This window comes from Dreissena polymorpha, chromosome 7 (assembly GCF_020536995.1).
Source record: "Dreissena polymorpha isolate Duluth1 chromosome 7, UMN_Dpol_1.0, whole genome shotgun sequence".
Taxonomy (NCBI): domain Eukaryota; kingdom Metazoa; phylum Mollusca; class Bivalvia; order Myida; family Dreissenidae; genus Dreissena; species Dreissena polymorpha.
In genome coordinates, this window is record NC_068361.1 from 3762140 (window position 1) to 3784968 (window position 22829).

At 35.4% G+C, this 22829-nt stretch overlaps 1 protein-coding gene across 2 annotated transcripts in view; it reads right to left on the minus strand.

Moving 5' to 3' along the window:
• The window catches only part of LOC127838504 (A disintegrin and metalloproteinase with thrombospondin motifs 13-like), a 41023-nt gene extending 22206 nt beyond the window's left edge, over positions 1-18817 (minus strand). Inside the window, exons 1-16 of one of the 2 annotated variants that reach the window (XM_052366291.1) lie at positions 18385-18817; positions 11922-11985; positions 11152-11304; positions 10510-10646; positions 9752-9899; positions 9336-9487; positions 8862-9070; positions 8048-8188; positions 7724-7858; positions 6412-6574; positions 5021-5131; positions 3992-4143; positions 2761-2939; positions 2104-2243; positions 701-821; positions 1-11 (exon numbers count right to left, since the gene is read on the minus strand). The exon at positions 1-11 is cut by the window's left edge and continues 67 nt beyond it. In XM_052366291.1, the coding sequence (XP_052222251.1) occupies positions 1-11; positions 701-821; positions 2104-2243; positions 2761-2939; positions 3992-4143; positions 5021-5131; positions 6412-6574; positions 7724-7858; positions 8048-8188; positions 8862-9070; positions 9336-9487; positions 9752-9899; positions 10510-10646; positions 11152-11304; positions 11922-11985; positions 18385-18459 (2091 nt within the window). In that variant the 5' untranslated portion in view covers positions 18460-18817. The remainder of the gene's footprint in view (positions 12-700; positions 822-2103; positions 2244-2760; positions 2940-3991; positions 4144-5020; positions 5132-6411; positions 6575-7723; positions 7859-8047; positions 8189-8861; positions 9071-9335; positions 9488-9751; positions 9900-10509; positions 10647-11151; positions 11305-11921; positions 11986-18384) is intronic. The other variant, XM_052366290.1, reaches the window with a different exon arrangement.
• Positions 18818-22829: the final 4012 nt, after the last annotated feature.

Sequence of the window (22829 nt, forward strand, 5' to 3'; positions counted from 1 at the left end):
CGTCGTCAGCTCTGAAATAAATCAAGAGTGCGTGCGTATAATACTCAAATTAATAATAATAATAATAATAATAATAATAATAATAATAATATTATTAATATTATTATTTTTATTATTATTATTATTATTATTATTATTATTATCATTATTATTATTATTATTATTATTATTGTTATTATTATTATTATTATTAGTAGTAGTAGTAGTAGTAGTATTATGGTTATGCTTATTATTAGTAGTAGTAGTAGTAGAAGTAGTAGTGGTAGTAGTAGTAGTAGTAGTACATGTAGTAGTAGTAGTAGTAGTAGTAGTGTGGTAGTAGTAGTAGTAGTAGTAGTAGTAGTAGTAGTAGTAGTAGTAGTAGTAGTAGTAGTAGTAGTAGTAGTAGTAGTAGTAGTAGTAGTAGTAGTAGTAGTAGTAGTAGTAGTAGTAGTAGTAGTAGTAGTAGTAGTAGTAGTAGTAGTAGTAGTAGTAGTAGTAGTAGTACTACTAGTAGTAGTAGTAGTAGTAGTTTCTTAGTAGTAGTAGTAATAGTAGTAGTAGTAGTAGTAGTATTAGTAGTAGTAGTAGTAGTAGTAGTAGTAGTAGTAGTAGTAGTAGTATTAAACTACTACTATAATAATATTATACTACTACTACTACTACTACTACTACTACTACTACTACTACTACTACTACTACTACCGGTAAGCCCTCTCACCTTGCTTACGGCCCTGGTTGTACGTGCCCGTCACTTTTCTGCACATATCGCCGCGACCTTTACATACGGCGCACTTGTCGAAAACGTGACCCGATTCCATGTGGCCGTCACACCCGAACGCCTGTTAACATGTAATCACGTGCAATTATATAGTTTGATATACAGAAATCGTCAGCAGACATTGTTCTTTAAACCTTATCTGTTGCGTCTGTTTGCTTATATGATGCTATAATGCTATTTGAAAGGTCGGAAAGCAAACACCGTCGCAAAAGGTGGTCTTTTCTGTATGTGTTGGGAACGGAGATGATTGATTTTTGTATTTGTTTGCCCTTTCTTTATACAATCGTTGATTTACTGGTCAATTATCACTTTATCAATCACTTTAACCGACGAAATTGCATTGTAGATTTATTTAAAAATGTAGAATGTACCCGACTAACGCAATGCTTTAATACAACTAAGGGCTTGAGTTGAACAATTTGCGAATTGAGAACAGTGCTAATGACGTCAGAGTGTTTAATCTTATACTTGTAGCGCATTGTTCTGTGAATTTTCGACGGAAATGACGTTCAATTTAAAGGGTAATTTATTTGATAAATATGTCGTTCTATGTTGATAAAAGAAAGTTTATCCACAACGAATTGTATGCTTAAATCAACTTATAAGGAAAAGGAAGATGGCGAAGAACAAATGTATTGTGTATGCCATGTGCACATTGATTTTCAACTCCTAATGGAAGCACACAAAAGAGGACACAAATAAACATTGTGATTTGTATGCATAGACAAGCTTTGTTGAGTACAGCGTCAGCCCTTAGAGATTTGACTTACATGCCTGTTAGTAAAAAGAGTTGTCCAAAGAAATGTTGTTAATTAACTCACATTAACGAAATTGACGGGAATAAATGCTGCATCATGCTTGACTTAGGGGTGGAATTTTGTAAGTTAAAAAGTGCAGCTGTGTTTATTTGTGGTATTTTGCTTATGTGAAACGAGTAGTAAAGTTTCAACAAAATCTGTGTTCTGTTTGAGTGTGTAACATTAAGAATAAATTTAAATACTGTATAGGCAAATAGCGATATTTTATTTTGTTACTCTGCGTTTTCGTGGAATTGTTACGGACTTTTTCGCGTGGCGAAACCAGGAAGATCACAAATAATTTTGATATTATTACGCTAAGTTCGATTTAGTTAATTTAATATGTTTTGGTTATTGCTTAAACTATTAAACGATAACATTTTTATTGGTTATTTTTTCAAATATTGTAGTATGAATATAATATTTCTGTGTATACTTTGTGATACACTTTCTCCAACTCTTCTAATACATTGAAGTACACAAAGAAACTAACATAATATTTTACATATTCCTTAATACTCAGACGAGTCTGCAAATTTATATTACCGCGCATTTCCCCTGAACACATTTCTGAGTGGTGCTCGCCGCGTCCCTCACGAAGCATTCCGAACCGTCTTGGTTGATACCACGTGACATAATGATGTTGGTGTCCTCCACCTGGCAATTAATTTTGCAGCTGGCGTCTCCTTTGATGAGAAGACACGTTATGGTAAGTTATTATGGTAAGTTATTATTTATTATTCATTTATTCAATCCGACTTCATTTGCTCATGTAGAGACTTTTGAATCCGTTTCCTGAGAAGAACCAGATCGCGACGTCTTTTGGAAATATCATTAGTACGACCTGCTATTGCGGATAGAACCCGGCGCTCCATGTCCACAATGTGATGTTACACAACTTTAAGTGTTCTAACGTCACATGCTATCTGCATGTTGGAAAAAGACACCGTTTAATATTGTTCACGAAATTAATTTGTTCCCACAAAACATCCTCTTACTGTATAAAAATAAAACTTGAAAAAAAAAACTAACATGTCTGCGAAAATTGTTTGCAGATTACATTCCTTAATTTATGATCAGTTACACATGACGTTTCATCGACCTTTATACTACGATAAAAATTCGAGAAACAGTAAAAGAGAAATTAGGTCAAGAAAATTAAAAGGATGAAAGTAAACAACATTTCCCGACGGCAACTATTACCTTCGACCCCAATGTTGGGGACCCATCGGTAGTTATGGCCCTGGACCGGTCTATCGTTTGTCGCTGCGCACTGCTGCGACAGGAAGTCGATTTGGGAACGTCCCGGACATTCTTGCACGTTGCAGAGTTCCCCGCCGGAGATGTCACTTCCGGTGCAGGTTTTCCCGCCATATTTCGGTCTGTTAGTAAATTTGTTGGTTACAGATTTAATAACATATAATACCAATTTTATACAGATGTATTTATGTATATATCTTTCAACCTGTTTGAAAACATAACATGAAATCGTATCGATGCAAAAAGTCACATGCGTTTCTTAATCATGGGGATGAAGTCGCACAGTTACGTGAACATATGTGTACATAAATATAATATTCAATAATTTTGAAACATTTGGGGAATTGGATCCGGTGTGTTAATGAAGTTAATGTGAAAATCGGTTAAAGATGTGCCATCGCTATAAGAGCATAATCCATATTTTCCTTATTAACATTAAATTCCCCAAAGCGACGATTGGCCAGTCTACTGTACGAAATGGCCGCCATACAATTTGCAAAATAGCATCCGAGATGCCATCGGAAGCACTTCAATAAGATTTTTTCAGCATGTCTGTCATTCGTCGACCGTTTTAAATGTTATCGAGAAAACACACTGTCACGCAATACTAACTCTAATATGAAATAATTTTAATTTTTAATGAATCGAACAGTCATCCATGAAGTAGTTCTAAGGACATATTTTATGCACATGGCTAAAATTCGGCAATTTAGAATTGTACCATTGCTGAATATTTATGTAATGCACTATTTGCCATCATGCAGGTGAAGTGTAAACAGTTAAACTCAAATCTAACCTTGAAAAAAATGTCACAAGAAAATAAAATTGAACATGACCGCCAGTGGGCAATATTAAATTTGTGGTAAGCAAGTAATGTGAAGTTTCTTGCAAACCGAATCAAAATTGAAGATTTTTTCAAAGGATCAATATTCAATACAGCCACAAAAAAATGATGTTACGCACTACGACTCCCAAAAAAGAATATGCAACTTGAAAAAAGTCACATTAATAAAATAACACATTTGATAAGTAGCTTAAAAAAGAATTATTATCAGTTCAACGATCAAACGGACCAACCAACACAATTAGTGTCTCCATTATACACCCCCCCCCCCCCAATTTCTTTTCGCGGCGTAGATTATCGATTTTAAGATCGCACACACATTTCACTTACTCGGGATTGTTGCAGTATCGGCGCCTGAACTTGACCCCGCCCCCACATGACCTGGAGCACGGCCCCATCTCGGCCTCCCAGACTGACCAACCACCGTCCACGGGGCCAGGCGATCCTGCTCCCATAGCAACGCACACCGCGCCCATGCACCACTGTCAGGAAGGTAAGTTGTATGGTTAAAAAACAACAACATCATATTTAATTTAAAATTATATTTTTAAATTGAGGCATCGGTCGACACATGGTTTCGTTTCCTGATTTGTATGTGTAAATGTTGAAACAAGTTGCATTATAATATTGTAGAGTAGTTAATAGCAGTAAATAAACAACGATTCGTAGAATGATGCGTAGAAATTTAATCATGGTGTAAACAGAACCAGGTCATTTCAATGACTTTAAGTCGACTAATATAAGGCTGTCAATTACTCACTTAAAAGCGTACAAGTAGCTAAGTCAATGTCAATTACTTCCCGAACATGAACGTTTGTGTTGACATCTTTATTTTAAACATAACAGTAAGAAAAAGTTAATACGTGTAGATAGCTTAATTAAACAAAACCCACGCCAATTACACCTTTTAATTAACCTCTCGTTTAAGAACAGTCAACTTAGTAAATCAATAACATTATCGATTTCTCTTTTTAAAATTAAAAACACTTTTGCCAATCTATTAGAAACGCATCGCCCTTAGTCATTCGCCTACTTAAGTTGCGATGTACCGGTATATTTCTTTCCGTTCATAAATTGAGCCTTTTTCTGAGAAAACAGGGCTTAATGCATGTGCGTAAAGTGTCATCCCAGATTGGCCTTTGCAGTCCGTACTGGCTAATCAGGGACGACACTTTCCGCCTAAACTTGATTTTCGGTAAGGAGGGACTTCCTTGAAACTAAATATAACATAAAAGCGGAAATTGTCGTCCCTGATTAGCCTGTGCGGACTACACAGGCTAATCAGGGACTACACTTAACGCACATGCATGAAGCCCAATTTTCTCAGAACAAGACCCTATTTCTTGAAAGTGCATGTACCTGTCTATGTCCGCACTCCGTGCCGTCCATACGAGGTGTTGGGTAGATCTGACAGCCGTTCGTGCCGCTGTTCGGCCTCTCTCTGCAAACCAGTGCGCCACAGACATCCGTCTAATAAACGACATTACGCAGACGTTATTTACACAAAACACAAGGCTGTTCTGGGCCGGACGACTATAATCGACCCGCTCCCAGCGAGGGTCATTATGTGGCTATGATCGATGATAGGCGTCTGGCCCAGCTCTGCAGTGTGTTTATCGTTTATATAACATATAATTATATTTTGTTCTTTTACTTTAATGTATTACCGAACTGTTTTTCCGTACTTTTATTTTCATTCAAGTCATTACGAAATTTATGACGTATCTCGTTTGACGTAATTTATGTGACGAAAAATACCGGTTAGCAGCTAGAGTTTCACTTCTTTATATTAAAGCAAGACACTCCGGATTAAAGTGACATCAATTTGGACGTTTTTGTTTTTTTAACAATATTTTAACATACCCTAACATATTTATTTGAAACAAGCATCGAACGAATTCAAGACGTATTTCGGATTGTGTGTTTGTCATGAATAATTGGAAGCTTCAATAGAAAGAAAATTAATTACTCCGACCAGTCATTCGATTCCGTAAATCGTGTTTTTGGTCAGAATGATTAGACATTCAGAATTCGATACAAACGTTTCAAACAAGTTTGATTTGAAATTTGAAATAAATTAAGAAAAAGGAATGTAAGAAACGAAAATGGAAGCATTGTTGTTTTATTATTTTAAGCATTATCCCAGTTGTTATTACCTGTTATCTGAAAAACAGTACAGTTTCAGTTGCAATCAATATGTTTTCAATATTCCAAGTGCGTGCTACGTTTAATGATCTTTTTTTATAAGTGTGTTGATTTGTGGCTTAATTGTATTAATCACCGTTGAAAAAGACTGAAAGCGCACGCCGTTTTGTTCAGGTGACGTCGCGCGATCCGATTCTTTTCAAATATGAAAAATCTGCACCGCTGTAAGGGCCGATATAATTTATAATGGCTCGCCAGATACGAATAACGACCCGCTCTCGACGTTATTTCGTTACTATTTATAGCAACGATATGTAACATAATACGTAAAATGGGACGCAATTGTTCAAAGTATTTCCTACAGTACATTGTGAAAACTAACACACATTTCCCTTTTTGTTTGAGTATACATGTATACAATAATTTCTCAACTTAAAACTGTAGTTGGTTCTAGTGTACACACCTGCCCTGGTACTACACACCTGCCCTGGTACTACACACCTGTCCTGGTACTACACACCTGCCCTGGTACTACAACATCCTCGCATAGTGTACACACCTGCCCTGGTACTACAACATCCTCGCATACATCTTAGTGTACACACCTGCCCTGGTACTACAACATCCTCGCATACATCTGCTTCCTGTCCCAGCATGAGTCGGCACTGCTGGCTGGCCGAGTAGATGGTTCCAGGGAACGTGGAAGAAGCGGAAATGTCCGTGGAACCTGGAGGCGGGACGTCATTCAGACAACTGGACTCTGATGAGCTATATATGCAGTTGGCAGAGAAAATTAATACTTCCGGTACGCACATACTCAGTAGCGGCGTCGGGGGGACTTACCACGGCATGTGTGCGTTGTCTTATTTCGTACATTAACAAAGAATACTTAATGACTAGTAAATTATGTAATATACATTGAACTATAAATTGCAAAATAATAAATGTAATTAGCTTTGACAAAAGCTTACGTATGTTATTATGAACCATATAAAAATTGAAACGTCAGAACGTTGGGTTTAAGGGAAAAAAGCGATTATATTAAATGAAAAAAGGGTAAAAAATAAAACAAGGTAGGGTACTCATTTAACACCGTATAAAGTACTCTTCAACCTCCAATAGTTTTCACGCGCTAGAAGTTTAAACAAAAAACGGAGAGCGAATCTTTAGAGACATAATTTGGAAAATTTCACGAAAAGATTTCCTATAGTGGACCGGTAACTTATATTTTGACACATATTCAATTGAATTAAAACAATAGTTTATGCTCTATCAACATTCGTTCTCTAACACCGCACATAAACGTCCAATAAGATTGATCTTTTTCGCCGTGATATTGATGATCTTTATCGCCAATATTGATTTCATAACAAAGAGCAAATATACATATACCCGCCTCCCCCCTTTTTAAATGAATATTGCTTGCATATAGTATAAAAGGAAACATTTATAGTATATAATATAATGCACATCCGAGGTAAATTGTATTTTATTACAGAAAATATGTTTGGTTAGGCCTACTAAGGCGTCGCACGGATTATTTGTTTCAGCAAAAAGTACGGAAGCGTCTTAGTACCATCATTTACAGAAATGCTTATAATATTTAAAAACTTGAATTACTTACTTTGAGTGTTAACAATTCTAAAACGTTACAAACGTGTATGAACTTTCAAAAATTGCCATATATGTTCCGTAAAATGCTGTAACTATTTTTGATTGCATAATAAGAAAGAGTTCCACTCTATGTGTAAAATTATATATTTAAAAAATGTAACGGAATGTCCATCTTTTATTAAAACGGAACTCGATCATTATTGTTTCAGTAAAGAACAATCTCAAAAATCACGATATCAAAACATAACTATGCCCACCTGTTAAAAGATATCGAAAACGACGAAATCATCAAAAACCACTAACTCTAGAAAATCCTTTAGTGCACGTGCGCTGCATGCCGACCAAGTAAAGGCGCCAACACCCGACGCCGCCCATGTCGCCATGATGTGTTCACCGTCCGGGCAGCTGTTTCCGTCACCATCGTGGTTCATACCCAGTCTGGAATAATGTGTTTTACGGTGGTGAGTTTGCACATAGACTTTCTATCATCTTATCAAAGCAATCGACAATATTTGTTCTTAAAATTAAGCACATAGTGTTTTTTGACAGAACGTATTATGCCAATATATCCTGATTCTAAAAATAACTAAACCCACGTGACACCAAACACGTGACACATGCTCTTACACATGACCGGTCTCGTGCGCCATGACGAGCGCTCCCGCTAACCCGCTATCCTCCACTACAGCACAGCGAGTCTTCTCTCCGCACATGCCCTTTCTGGCCAGCCCAGCCGTAGCCGCGTTACCCCGCAGCTCAAGGTCCACCCTGAAATAAGCAAAGCGCCGATAGCGATAAAATACATTAAGCTGTTCAATGAAAAGTAAACAAATACCATGCAAAATAGAGAAAATACTTAGAATAAGGCATTCCGTCAAACATGTAGTCGCTATCATACTGAATAGCTATATGTTCCAAAGTCACCTTGCATATTCGGCTATAGAAGATACTTTTCAATCAATCACTGATTTGACCTTTAATTTGTCATAATTAATAGTGCTTAGGCACTGGCTGCCTAACACGATCATATTTTGTGTGCAAATTTACGCACAAATTAAGAATGTCACGACAATACTGTCTGTTGATGAAACAATGATGCTATTTCGTTTTTTCAAAACTTTTCGCTGTTATTTTTATTTAGCAGTATAAAACACGTTAGGGTGAATTTTAATAAATACAAAAACTGCAGTTAATTGACTTTTAAAAATCAATTTGAAACCACAGGACTTTCGCCTCTACTGTTAACATTTTTCTTTTCGTCATTTAATTTTATTCCAAACCAGTGCTAGTCATCCATTTAATGCATTTGCTAAAGCCATCATTGACTCGAGATGTTTAATGAGGGTTTTGTAGAATGCATAATATTGAGTCAATGATTTCAATCTAATATATGAAAGGAACACTATTCGAGTGCGTCTTTTTTCACTGAAATGAAGCTTACTTAGTCAGCAACACCACGTAATCAGCATGTTCCGGGTTGGAATCGCTGGATGGGTTCCAAGTCGTCTGCCATTGACAGAAAGTGTCCAACGTTCGTGCGGAATCGGTTTCTATTTTTAAACCTGCTTGGTCATGTTCTAAAATTACCAGCTTGTTCAAAGAGAAATACAGCTGGGAACGAAGAGTGCTGTCTAAATATAGTTTCGCCATCTGCAATTTACAAACACGTGGGCACTTTTATTTCAAGAATACAAATTAAAACAGTTTGTTTTATTTTACATTTATAATAATAATGACACTTTAAAATATTTTCAAAATTTTATTAAAAAGTATGATTCATGCGAAACAATTCTTTCTTCTAAAAAAATAATCCTATGATTTATATTTGTTCTTATTTTAGTAGTATCAACTTTTTATAAAAACGTTTGTAACATTTAAATAAACGCTTTGTCTGCAAAGACGAATTTTCGCGTACCACATTCAGGATAGTTTTCACCATTCGCTCGGTTTCACTCCCGTGGAACCTGTATGCGGTAGGATCAACAACAACAGTAGTTTCGACGATCTTCTTACCAGCATCGCGTCTTCTTCTAGACGATTTATTTATCACAGTATTCTGAACGTAATCTGAATTAAAGTGCATACGTGCTTTCAAGTCATTTGTGCACACATACATGCATCTTGAGTTAACCAGTTCATCATGTTTGTTTAATTAGTCCCTCATTTTTACAAAGAACAGAAGTACATAAAATAACAAATGGTGATAACATTGATAAATTCAGATATAATAGCAACTTAAAGAAGCGCATCCGAAGACGACTCTCCTATTATTAGTTCATGTATTGCAAACATATACATTTGTATTACAGTCAGTTGTTGAATTTAACATACCATCTGTGGCAAACAAAACCTTCCGTGCTGTGTATTCGTAAACAATGTGAGGTTGTGACGTCAGTGTATCCCTGCGCGTTCTTGTCACGTGACTTGCTCTGATTGGCTGAACCACCACGGTTTTGTCGGATGAACCAATCATCGCATGCTGTTAATATAAAATCCTTGACTACTATCATGATTATTATTATTTCATTTATTAGTGTCGTGTCATTATTACTATTATAATATTAAAAAAGCTTTATTATTTGTAATATAATTATTTTATTTATTCATTTATAATTATACTTGTTTTTCAATAAAACTTTGTATTATCGCAAAGATAGGTCTATATGAAAAGTGTATGAAAAGTGTTCATGTTTTCTTAGTTTTTCAGATCAGGTGAGCGATATATGTACACTATGGTCGTCTAGTCGAATAATCCAATATATGGTCTCACTTAGCCACGAAACGTGCGAAATACACTTGCCAGTAAATATGGGCCTTGCTCTGTGAAAAGGGGGTTTAATACATTTGCGTGTGTTGTCCCAGATTAGCCTGTGCAGTCCGACACTCTAATCTGGGACGAAACTTTACGCACATGCATTAAACCCTCTTTTCACAGAGCACGGCTCATATTTATTTGAAAATAACCGTAACGTTCAATCGTAGTTGCACACTTGCATCCAAAACTGGAGCAGACCAAAGACAGGATAATACTGATACAAACCACTTAAAAACACATTGTAACTCTAAATGCAAACAAAAACTTAACTGACCAGTCCTCCGCATATTGACGCTGCCACCCAACTGTTGCTATCGTTACTTATTCTCCCGGTGTAGAAACAATTCGTTTGCTCGGAGTCGCAGACAGACACCGTTGTCACGTTTTCCTTCACGAGTTGGACAATACATCCTACGAAATAACATTTGAAACGCATAATATATTATTGAAGGGACACTGTCTCATTTCGATGCTCGAACAGTTGTCTGTCTAAACTATATACTGTTAAACCAGGATTTTGTAGGATCTTTCATAATTGCTTGTATAATTGAATGTTGGCTTGATTGAATAATATATTTTAGAAAGGGAACTCAAATTGAATGTTGGCTTGATTGAATAATATTTTAGAAAGGGAACTCAATTGAATGTTTAAATTTAAAAAAAGCAACGTCTTTTCAAAACTTTCACATATAAATGAAGATGTCTTATAGAACAGAACAAATGGCTGTTTGAAATATAATAAGTTCAAGTGCAAAAATTTGACACCGTCCCTTTAGACGCAATTTTATATATAAAAAATCGGTTGGTCCTGTTTTCATACTGATAAAACTATGGAAATCAGTTATAAACAAACCAAATAATATGAAACTGTCTCACGTATAAATAAAAATATCATTTTAACAGTAACAGAAGTCACCTGGATTTATAAGGTGTCTATTCCGTTCCAAAATTATGTGCGTCGCTTTTCCAAAGACGTCAATAACGTAACTGACATCGACGTCATGATTGACGTCACTTCGTTTCTTGCGTGAATCGATTGGTTGAGGCGTCGTGTATTCATAGTTTGGTACTGGAAATAAGCGTTTTGAGTAGAGCTAAAATACAAATATTCTTTAAAACTTTTGATCGCTGTTTATTGTGTGCTAGAGCTCAATACCAATACAAATGACACTGCGAATCGTATTTCCGTAACATCAATTAAAAGCCGTAGCTTTATTTCATTATTTGTCAAATTTCAACTAAATGAAATGATGACGAGCTCATTTTTCTCGGTGTTTGTTTTCGGACATCCAAAAGAGCATTTGAGTTATAGAACGAAAAATAATCAATGCATTTGATGAAAATTTTAATTATCAGTACATACAATATTATGGTGTCGCCGCTATATACGATCTTCTGTTAACACAATGTAACAAGTTTACACAAGACATCGGCATTGTACATGAGCGGCTTATACAAAACAAGTGGTAAACACTATCTAAGTATCGCGACAGATATTGTGGTAAACACTATCTAAGTATCGCGACAGATATTGTGGTAAACACTATCTAAGTATCGCGACAGATATTGTGGTAAACACTATCTAAGTATCGCGACAGATATTGTGGTAAACACTATCTAAGTATCGCGACAGATATTGTGGTAAACACTATCTAAGTATCGCGACAGATATTGTGTTTTACATACCTTCCTCGATGTCGTTGGTGCCAAAGTAAAACTTTCTCTCATCGTCCGTTAGTTCTTTGTGGAACTGAAATGAAACTTAATGCGACAAGTCCAAAAATGATATAGAGTCAGTCTCTAATATTCCAATATTATTAATGACAATGTTTCCATATAAAATGAGACTTTTATTTAAGTAATATTTCATTTTAACATTTAAGGATAGCCTTGTTCTTTGTTTTTGAGTCCCGACGAACTCATTATTTATATATAAGGCTATCCTTAAATGTATTTATATATATATATATATATATATATATATATATATATATATATATTAAATTTATATCTTATTAATATTTGTCGATTGTATAAAACAAGAAAATGTAATTATGAAAATAATCTTCTTACAATTTCGTGGACCTGAAATCTAATTAGTAATAGTACATCGAAAGTCTATTTACTTTATAGTTGTTGGATTTATAACGCATACATTCTTGAATTTAAACGGAAAGTTTCAATGAGTGTACGAGATAAGCCTTGTAATTTAATACGCTCGCATAACGAAGCAAACTATTGTATAGACACTTTAAACACTATTAGATCGAAAAGCGCTCCTTGATAGGAAATTTTAAACTTTCCGTTGCAATTGCTGCGAAAATACACGAATCCATTGAAAAAAGCAAATTGTGTTTGAAAGAAAAACAAAGTCGTAGAGCAAAGGCTGTTGATCTTCAGTACATGAGCTTTGTAAAATGCATCAGAGACGCTCATGATACAAAATAACTCTTTGTGAGGACTTGCTACCCCGGACCCCCAAGACTGTATCGGCAAAAACCGGACCTCCGTCTACTCCACTGATGACGTTAAAAATAAAAAATAAATCGTGAGGCGTTAGGTGGTTGTATTTGTTAAGACAAAATAAATGTAATCATGTTTTATGATGAATTTTCAAGTGAGCAGTTTCGGCATGAAGTCTCGCTGATTAATCCTTGTTTTCTGTAAGCAGATCACCAAGTTCCGGGGTATTATTTCAGTACGTAGATATAACGTTTTTGCAAATTGCTATCCATTTCCTATACTTTTCGCCTCGATTTTTGTAACGTAGCGTTGCGTAGTTCACAGTTTTTACTAAAGAGGATACCGGTTCTTGGATAGTGTTGAATACAGATAAGTTTATTTACCGCTGCTAAAAAGACATGAGCCTTGGAGAGTTGTTCAGATTCCCGTGCCGAGCACATACCGGTACACATATTTGTTCCCGTCACTTCTAATATTCAATTTATCCCAACATTGCGAAAGACGTCAACAAACAAATAAATAAAATGACGTCGTTGTTACTGTGTTATTTTCCACAAGGTCAAAACGGTTGAGTTTATACCATGAGGTATTATTTCGTCAATGCAGGTGCAAGAAGTTAAAACATGCAATATAACATTGCAATCGACAGAACTCTGATTTTGGTCACGATTTCTAACTTACATACAACGTTCTTCTACGTTTTTATAACGACATAAATACTTGTACATCCGATGCGGTATATATTTTGTTCAAACTTAAATGTGACGCTTTTCAACTAATTCCGATTCCGAAGCGGACCTTTCTTTAACACCAGCAAACACGAAGAGAATGTACTTCATGTAACATTAACAAGATGGCTGCAGGCAGTTACTGTATTTCGCTGGCTGATGCGTCTTCATGATTTTTAAGTTAATAGTATTCTTCAAAAATCAAATTGTGTGTATGGACAAGTTCCGAAATGTACACCGACTCGCTTTACCGCTTTTTGTGACGTATTATTTGGGTAAACACCCCTCTTAACATTCACACTCTTCGAGTGTTTGAACCCCAAAAGAGTCACTTCACGCCACATCATACGTTCCCTTCGATAAATAAATATCTTCAAGTGTTTGTGGGCTTATATTGTTTTCATGATGCGAAAACGGTTAAGAGTTGTGTACGCATTTTATATCACGTTCGTGCAGTTTTGGGTGCGCTTTTTCGTGAACTTGGTTACAACCCACTAATAAGGATTAGCGTTATCTGCGAAAGTAGACGAAGCACTTAACAGAGTTGCTCGTTAGATATATTTTGAGCCGTGTATAAATAAGCAAAAAAATGTAGTGATATGAATGGAGTAGCTTGATATTTTCATGAACAGCATACACTGGTATTTAAACAGATATGTGTATTCATATGTTACACTATACTAATTCAAAACCATATTAACTTTAATGTAAAAACTTCAATATTTCGCAAGTACCGAACCCATAAACACATGTTTTCTTTAAGAGCATTTTAAGCTGAATACATTTAAAACATAGCAAGTGCCTTGGCGCAGGTTTCCCGCTTTATTTTGCAATCATAAAACAGTGATTTCTTTATGTATATCATTACCGCACATATAACGCTAAAAGAAAAACACAAAGAGTGCATAAAACTTAAAATTCTTTCAGTTTATCAAGATGTTAGTGAGATAAATGTCTTCCATTAAATCGAGATGTTTTTAAAGAAATATTTTCCAGTAAATGAACATTTTTTCCAGAGCAACGTCTACACGTAAATCAATGTGTTTTAGAGACTATACAATTGCACAGTTCAATGATTTAGTACACCAGCACATTTTGTTTGCAATTTAAATACATTAGAGCCTTGTTCTGAGAAAAATGGGTTTAATGCAGGTGCGTAAAGTGTCATCCCAGATAAGCTTACTGGGCTTTATGCATGTGCGTAATCCATGTGCTTAATGCATGTGCGTAAAGTGTCGTCCCAGATTAGCTGTGCAGTCCGCACAGGCTAATCAGAAACGACACTTTCCGCCTAAACTTGATTATCGGTAAGGAGGGACTTCCTTACACACAAAAAATGCAATTAAATGCGGAAAGTGTCGTCCCTGATTAGCTGTGCGGACTGCACGGGCTAATCTGTGACGACACTTTACGCACATGCATTAAGCCCAGTTTTCTCAGAACGCGGCTCATTAATAAGCAAGTACGATATACTATTTAGTCTTCTCGTAGTCGGTTAGAAATCAGATATACCATAATTAATAAAAAACGAAGATGGAATTACTAACACCATCATATATATATGAATGTTTTTTCTGCCATTTATTTCTGTTATTAGGTTAATCCACTTTAATATAACCGTAATATTATTTAAATAGCGTTATGCAGTAGTTTAGCTGATTCAATAGCTTATTCTTCGAAAGTTTTTATTTATTTACACTTGATATGATAGAAGTGCGCTTTTTATTGACATGTAAACACAATAAATAAAACATTATGTACTAGAAATACGAAATATAATTTTAAGAAAAACAACATAGCACAAATATATATGAAAGAAGCAAACCCCGTGAAGGAAATAGCAGAAAGAGCTTTAACCAACTGCACTATCGTGATTGGTTAGAAATTAAGAGCAAAATTCTGTTATTTAAAATACAATAACAAGGTGAAACGGATACCAAAATATGCGCAATGCAAATAAGTATATTATTTAAAACTGCCGTGTATATGACTTAGGAGAATAAATAGCAGACATATTTGTTATCATATACGAGTAACTAAATAATCTTGTTTAAAAATTATTTGTAATAAAAAATCTGAATTTCGGATTAAAATTTAATATCTTAAAAAAAAAAAGATATTACTCGTTGATTGTATTTTTTTGTTGAAAACGATTAAAGCGTCCATTTAATGTCGAAGATATATTTTTTAACAATTTTTACTAGCCGCACTGCATCCAGATACATTTAAATGAGTACGAACGTAATTAACGATCTTGTTAGAGAATGGTTTCCGAGAGTGTAAACGCCCAACGAAGACTAGTATTTGTGACAACAAAATTGAGGGTAAATATGTTGTGTGTCGTTCTATTGATAACTGAAGATTATAAATACAATTTAGTTTAGCGACTCGGTAAGTACTCTTGTGTGTCAGTCATGGTCGATTATCATAATACATCGGTATACGGTCTTTATGTCACAAATTAGTCTCCGATGTTAAAAGTTCGACAATATTACCGTACTTTATTTTAAGCACGAAGCAAATACCGACACGTTTACTCGTATAATTGCATATGCATGGTATGTTATGTAAAAAAATGTTATATAGTCTTAAGTATCAGGCATTAAAAAAACTTTCTCTTTTTTTATTTTGAGTGCCCCATGCCCCATGCTTTTATAAACAAATTATGAATAAGTACGAAGGACGAACACTCACAAACCAATATAAAGGCCCATCGCACTTTAAACTTGATGACCACACTTGATCGTTCAATTCACTGCATGACCTACATGGGTTACATGTGTGCGTTGGGTTACATGTGTGTGTTATAGATCTATTGATTCTAGTATAAATTGATATAGATTACAAATGATAGCGGGCATGAAAAGGGGACAGGGGTCCGAAAAGGGCATATTACCCTTTTTGTGGTAAATCGTCGGATTGTAAAATTTGCTCATTGTACGCGACTTCATGTGTTGTTTCACTTTAAGTACTTATATATTTAATAATCTATTTAACTTACATTCTTTGTTCTTTATTAAAACGATTTAATGTTAATATCAAGTTCATTTAATACTGAACGTGAATCTAGAAAAAAAAATGTGAAGAAACTAAAACATTGGAAATGTCTGTATAGACAAGTGCACTGACAGATGAAACATATACAAAAATGTGAGAAATTGTTTAAACGGGATGTGCATAAAATAGAAGGGAAGCCACATAATTAAAATGGGTAGGACATACAAATAGAATTGGGCCCTCCCTTCCATTCCGCATAAGCTAAATCCAGAGCCCCTTAGACCGATAATCTGACAAAACACATATACATTTCGGCAACCTAGATTTGTTATTGTCGCAGTAGGCTGACAAAATAGGCATAACATTATATATTCGCGAAATTTTAGGTATATATACCCTTTTATTGACATCTATATTGTGAAAGATTGACGTTGTTAAAGTATGTAGCGATCTTGTATGTATAAACATACGCCGTGTCAAAATTTCACACACGCGCGCACGCGCGCAAGCAAGGACGCAGATACATTTACCCATACCAGCAGGAAATTAGATACATAGTTAATAAGCTGTGTAGTATATTACATAAATAATAACATTTACCTGCTCTCTCATTATTTATTTCTTTATAACTCAGCATTTCGCGCGTGTATGAATGTATACTGATTTTGTTGTCACGATGCGCTATAATATGCTTAAGTTAATAAAATATCTGATGTGCTCTGTTCAGTTTGCTGAATAAGCAATATGTTTAAATACGTATCAGCAGGTACTTCTATTTTACGTCTAGTTCTATAATATAATATAAATATTTTCTGTTCTAATCGTTTTTTATATAATAACGGATTTTACTGTTAATTGTAGTGTGAGTGTCTCTGTATCCACACACACACTTATAATATAAAACATTGTCTATTTACTTAATTTTATAGAGGATAACCTTCAATACAAGACTTGCTACAGCTAAGGAAATACCTTAAAGAAAGATAGCTCGCGAAACGATAAGAGTGAATGCAAATTTAGGCCACAAAGGGCAAAGATGTTTAGCCTTTATCAGGATAATAACACCTCTAGGAATTGGCGTAATCCACGATTCAATGCTTTACCATGTTTAACAGATAACGGATTGACGGTCCGCGGTTATAAATGCGTTTAATATTACGGATATATTTAATCTAATATCTACCCGTTTGTGTGCAGTGATAATGGAGAAACGATGTCATGATTATTACAGTGTTTGAACCGTTATTTAACCTATTCAAAATTGGGAAAATCCTTCGTATTACTGCGTCCATAAACGAATATTTGTTGTGCTGCATCAACGAATTCAGATAGCATTTAATAATCCCCCTATTGTACAATTGTGAAAATAGTGATGCCTTAATATTATATATATCAAAATTGTCTTTGAAACGTGAACTTGTGTTATGATACGATATTGTCTGTTTATATATTGCATCATGTTTGATAATTTCTTCCATATTTTAGATAAGTTGTTATGGAACCTTTTCAGACACAGAGTGTAAAATCAACTCCTTCGGATTTCTATTAAGTGTTCCATTATGCCCTTTATATAAGAAAGATGAGAATTTCGCAAACATTTGTTTTAAAACACTCATCACCATACTAGTCAAACGAAATTAATTATACTACTGTTCTTATGCTTGAAAACAACAATTGAACTATTGTTGTTAATCTTTTGTCTTGCAGCGCTTAAGTTATTCTGTAAATTTTAAAATAAAGATTAACAAGTCGTATATCTTAATTATAAGCCGGGTTTGTTATTGATTTAAGTTTTGTTTTAAGATAAAACAAAAAGGAAGATGCAACCTTAAGCAGTCATGTACCTATGATATCAACGTACATAAGAATTAAAAACTACCCTTTTATTCAGGCGATGAATATTGTTTAAAAATGATAATAATAGTTTTAATATAGTGCGAAAAATAAAAGTTAAATCATACCGAATACTTGTTGGAATGACCACCTGTCGTTGTCCACTGCAAAATCGCTGCGAAAAGAAGTAACGCTAAATTCATTTTCCCGTGTGTCTGCCGGATATGTAAATTATATTCAAACCTCCAAATTGCACTTTATTTATGTTATATGTATATATCCGCCGTCTTAAAAACAAGTAAATGCTTTACATATGGGTATTTGGTAATTATTGAACTAAAATTAATTATTTATTTACTGTCATATCGTGCGCGTGTTGTTTATAATGAAAAGTCCACTATTAAGGTATGTTGTGTTATTTAATTTGTATTTTTCTTAACACTGTGACAGCTCTAAGTATTTAGTTTTAAACACATTCCGACTTTAAACTGCGTTCTAAAATGTTTGAATAAACCGAACGCAGTCAATGATTTCCTAGGTGTCGAGAGTTTGGGTGCTTTATATTAGCTTGTTATCTGTGGACATGAGATAAGCGTCATCATAAATCTAATTATTATTTTTAACAAAAATGTCGTAATAGCCGTTACGACAATAAACGAATTGTAAGTGTTTGTGTGTTTTAGAAATTGTTTATTGACCACCATTTTACGCAGATGACTCACGTGATATCTAAGACGTGTCTGATTGGTTGATGTCTTAGTCAGATGATCATTTTATCAGGGAAGGAAAGGTGCGTACGCAGAACTAGGCGTCCTGTTAGGAGGATTGAACAGTCGGTCAAATTACTTTGATATAATAATAAAACAAGCAATACTTTTTTCTATTTATTTTGTGTCTTAATAAATGAATAATTCTGTGTACACAATGGTGATATTTGCTTTAGATTAATTGGTCAATCCAAACAATATATACATTAGTAATGAACACTCGGACGTTGAACTTGCGTTCTACAAAAATGCTTCAATAGAAAACGTCTTTCCGTGTTGTTAAAGGTACATTTAAAATTCAGTCGGGATGTGGAATTTGTTGTGTCAGTTTGTTCGGCCGTCAGCCTGTCCGCCCATCCGTATGAATGCCATAGGTTTAAATATATCCATAAGGAGAAGTGCTATGCACTAGAACCATTGCTATAGATGTTCTTAAATAAGACTTATAACCAATTGTTATTTTAGTATGATATTATTTTTCAGAGCAATATTTATCAGATACGATACAAGATTTCAACATGAAACTTCATGGTGTATAGATATCAATGAGAAATGCAATGGACAAGAACCATAATCCTTAACTTATGTATCTCCCTTTGTTTTTTGTGTTCTTCAAAATCCGTAAACATCATTTATTTTGCGGGGACTATCAATTCAACGAATTGGCTTGTTTTTTTATCTTTAATATATAAAGTATTTGCCTAAAACCTAAAAGATCTTATTTTATGTTGTCGATAGTTCATCCATGGCGACTATCGTACCCCTGTTTTGTATTGACGTGTATTTTAATTAATTATTTTATAATGTAAGTTTTCCATTGATTCTAATTGCTAAGGGGCATGACATGGATTTAATAGTTACCAAGAATTATTACAACTGTCTTACGAAGCAAACAATTAAACTCCAAACACTCTATCAGGAGAAAAATTGAGTCGTGTTCAGAGAAAACTGGACATAGTGTATGTGCGTAAAGTGTCGTCCCAGATTAGCCTGTGCAGTCCGCACAGGCTTATTAGGGACGACACTTTCCGCCTTAATTGGATTTTTGCTAAAAAGAGACTTCTTGAAACGAAAAATGTCATAAAAGCGGAAAGTGTCGTCCATGAATAGCCTGTGTGGACTTCACAGGCTAATCTGGAACGACACTTTACGCACATGCATTATGCCTAGTTTTCTCAGAACACGACTCAATTCATGTTCTCATCCACTTCGTTTAAGTCGCCAGGAAAAGCAATCCCCACACCTCACGACAGTGTTTCCTCAGTGTCTTCTACACGGAATACCATATATTCATTGTGCCCACCAAGATAGGGATCGTTACGTATCCATTATACTATTAATTTTTAATAAAAATATGCATTGACATTTTTCATATTTTGTTTCTTGTTGTAGTTTTCAAGTTTGAATAGCCCAATGATTTTATGTTATAAAAAAGACAAGAACGAAACAAAAAACATGTTCAGTTTATTTTTCGTTAATCTTCAAAAAGGATGTGATAAATCTTGGATGTTAGATTGGTTAAATGTTTTATAATATTTAACTGTGTTTCAAAATAACACGATTTTGTTGAAGAAAAGAAACCTTTTGATTATAACAAGAACTTAAACTATCGTTTAAATTCGCCACATTTTGAATTATAAAGTTTGACTATTCTCCAAAAAATGCCTTTGACGGAAAATAAAAGCAACATCTTTGCATTAGGTACAGTAATCATATTGTTATCCCCACGCTTTTTGAAAAAAAGGTGGGGATATTGTGGTTATCTCCGCCGTCCGTCCGTCCGTCCGTCTGTCTGTCTGTCTGTCTGTCTGTCTGTCTGTCTGTCTGTCTGTCTGTCTGTCTGTCTGTCCGTCCGTCCTGGCCACTATCTCCTCCTACACTAAAAGCACTAGAACCTTGAAACTTACACACATGGTAGCTATGAGCATATGTGCGACCCTGCACTATTTGGAATTTTGATCTGACCCCTGGGTCAAAAGTTATAGCGGTTGGGGTGGGGCCGCGTCAGAAATTATCACTCATTTTTTTAGGTTATTTTACATTTACTTCTTTATTTCTACACCGATTCACTTCAAATTGATACTGGACCTCTCTTACGACAATACGGTCAATCTCAACCATGCATGGCTACATTCCCAACCCTGGGGCGCCCCGCCCACATAGGCCACACCCACCAAAAATTTCCATTTACTATAATTTTTTCATTTCTACACGGATTCACTTCAAATTGATACTGAACTTTTGTTATGACATTAGGGTCAATCTCAACTATGCATGGCCCCAATCCCAACCCTGGGGCGCCCGCCCACATAGGCCACACCCACCAAAAAATTCCATTTACTATAATTTTTTCATTTCTACACGGATTCACTTCAAATTGATACTGAACTTCTCTTATGACATTAGGGTCAATCTCAACTATGCATGGCCCCATAACCAACCATGGGGCCCCGCCCACATAGACCACACCCACCCAAAATTGCCTTTTACTATAATTTCTTCATTTCTACACCGATTCACTTCAAATTGATACTGAACTTCTCTTATGACAATACGGTCAATCTCAACTATGCATGGCACAATTACCAACCCTGGGGCGCCCTGCCCACATATGTCACACCCACCCAAAATTGCCTTTTACTATAACTTCTTCATTTCTACACCAATTCACTTCTAATTGATGATGAACCTCTCTTATGACAATACGGTCAATCTCAGCTATGCATGGCCCCATTACCAACTCTGGGGCACACCTAGGTCAAACATTCGGCGTGGGGATACGCGTCGGCCTCTGCCGCGCCATTTCTAGTTTTCTTTGCATTTGAATATAGCAACTGTTCGTTGATTGCATGCATTGCTGTAACGGTCGTCTTTTTGACATATGATGGATATCTTTTCTCTGAGTCGGGGCTGGTATTGACAAAGCTCCTATAGAAAATGTAAGCTTAAGATGTACTTCGGGAGATTCCATATTTGATTCCATATTCAAACAAAGGATAGCTGTTGTAAATAGTCGCCTATGGAAAATATCTCTTTTATTTTGAAACAAAAAAATACCCATATGCAAAATTTCTCGGATAATAGGGAAATTTAAAAATGAAATTGTAATTGTAAATAACTAATGTAAGTTTGTCATATGAATATGGGCCCAGATATTAAAAATGAGCATTGCTCCGTGAAAAGGGGGTTTAATGTATGTGCGTAAAGTGTCGTCCCAGATTAGCATGTGCAGTCCGCACAAGCTTATCAGGGACGACACTTTCTGCCTGAACTGGATTTTTGCTAAGAAGAGGCTTTATTGTAACGAAAAATATCATTAAAGCGGAAAGTGTCGTCCCTGATTAGCCTGTGCGGACTGCATAGGCTTATCTGCGACGACTCTTTGCGAACATGTATTAAACCCCTTTTTCACAGAGCACGGCCCAAATGCTCTCATTACAGCCCATGCGTACAAGGGAGTAAAATACCATTCGGTTTCAATCTTCACTCGGTCGCCACTGACTGCGACCTGTCCAGCACCCTTGAATGTTCCCATCGATCGCCCATACATCCGATTAAACAATTGCATGCACCTTGTTTGCAGTTTGTACCAGTGTGCCTAAAAATGAATATTAAAAGAGTCGTGGTACGTTAAGACGTTTGATCGTACAGATTGGTATTTGACTCGTATGACTCATAATGATTGTGGGTGTAAAAAGAACATGGAACATGGACAGCAACCAAGGAAACTGCATAAGGACCGGAGTTCGATTATGTTTGTAAAAACACTTGAAAGGCAATGCACGATAACCGGTTTGAATTATACG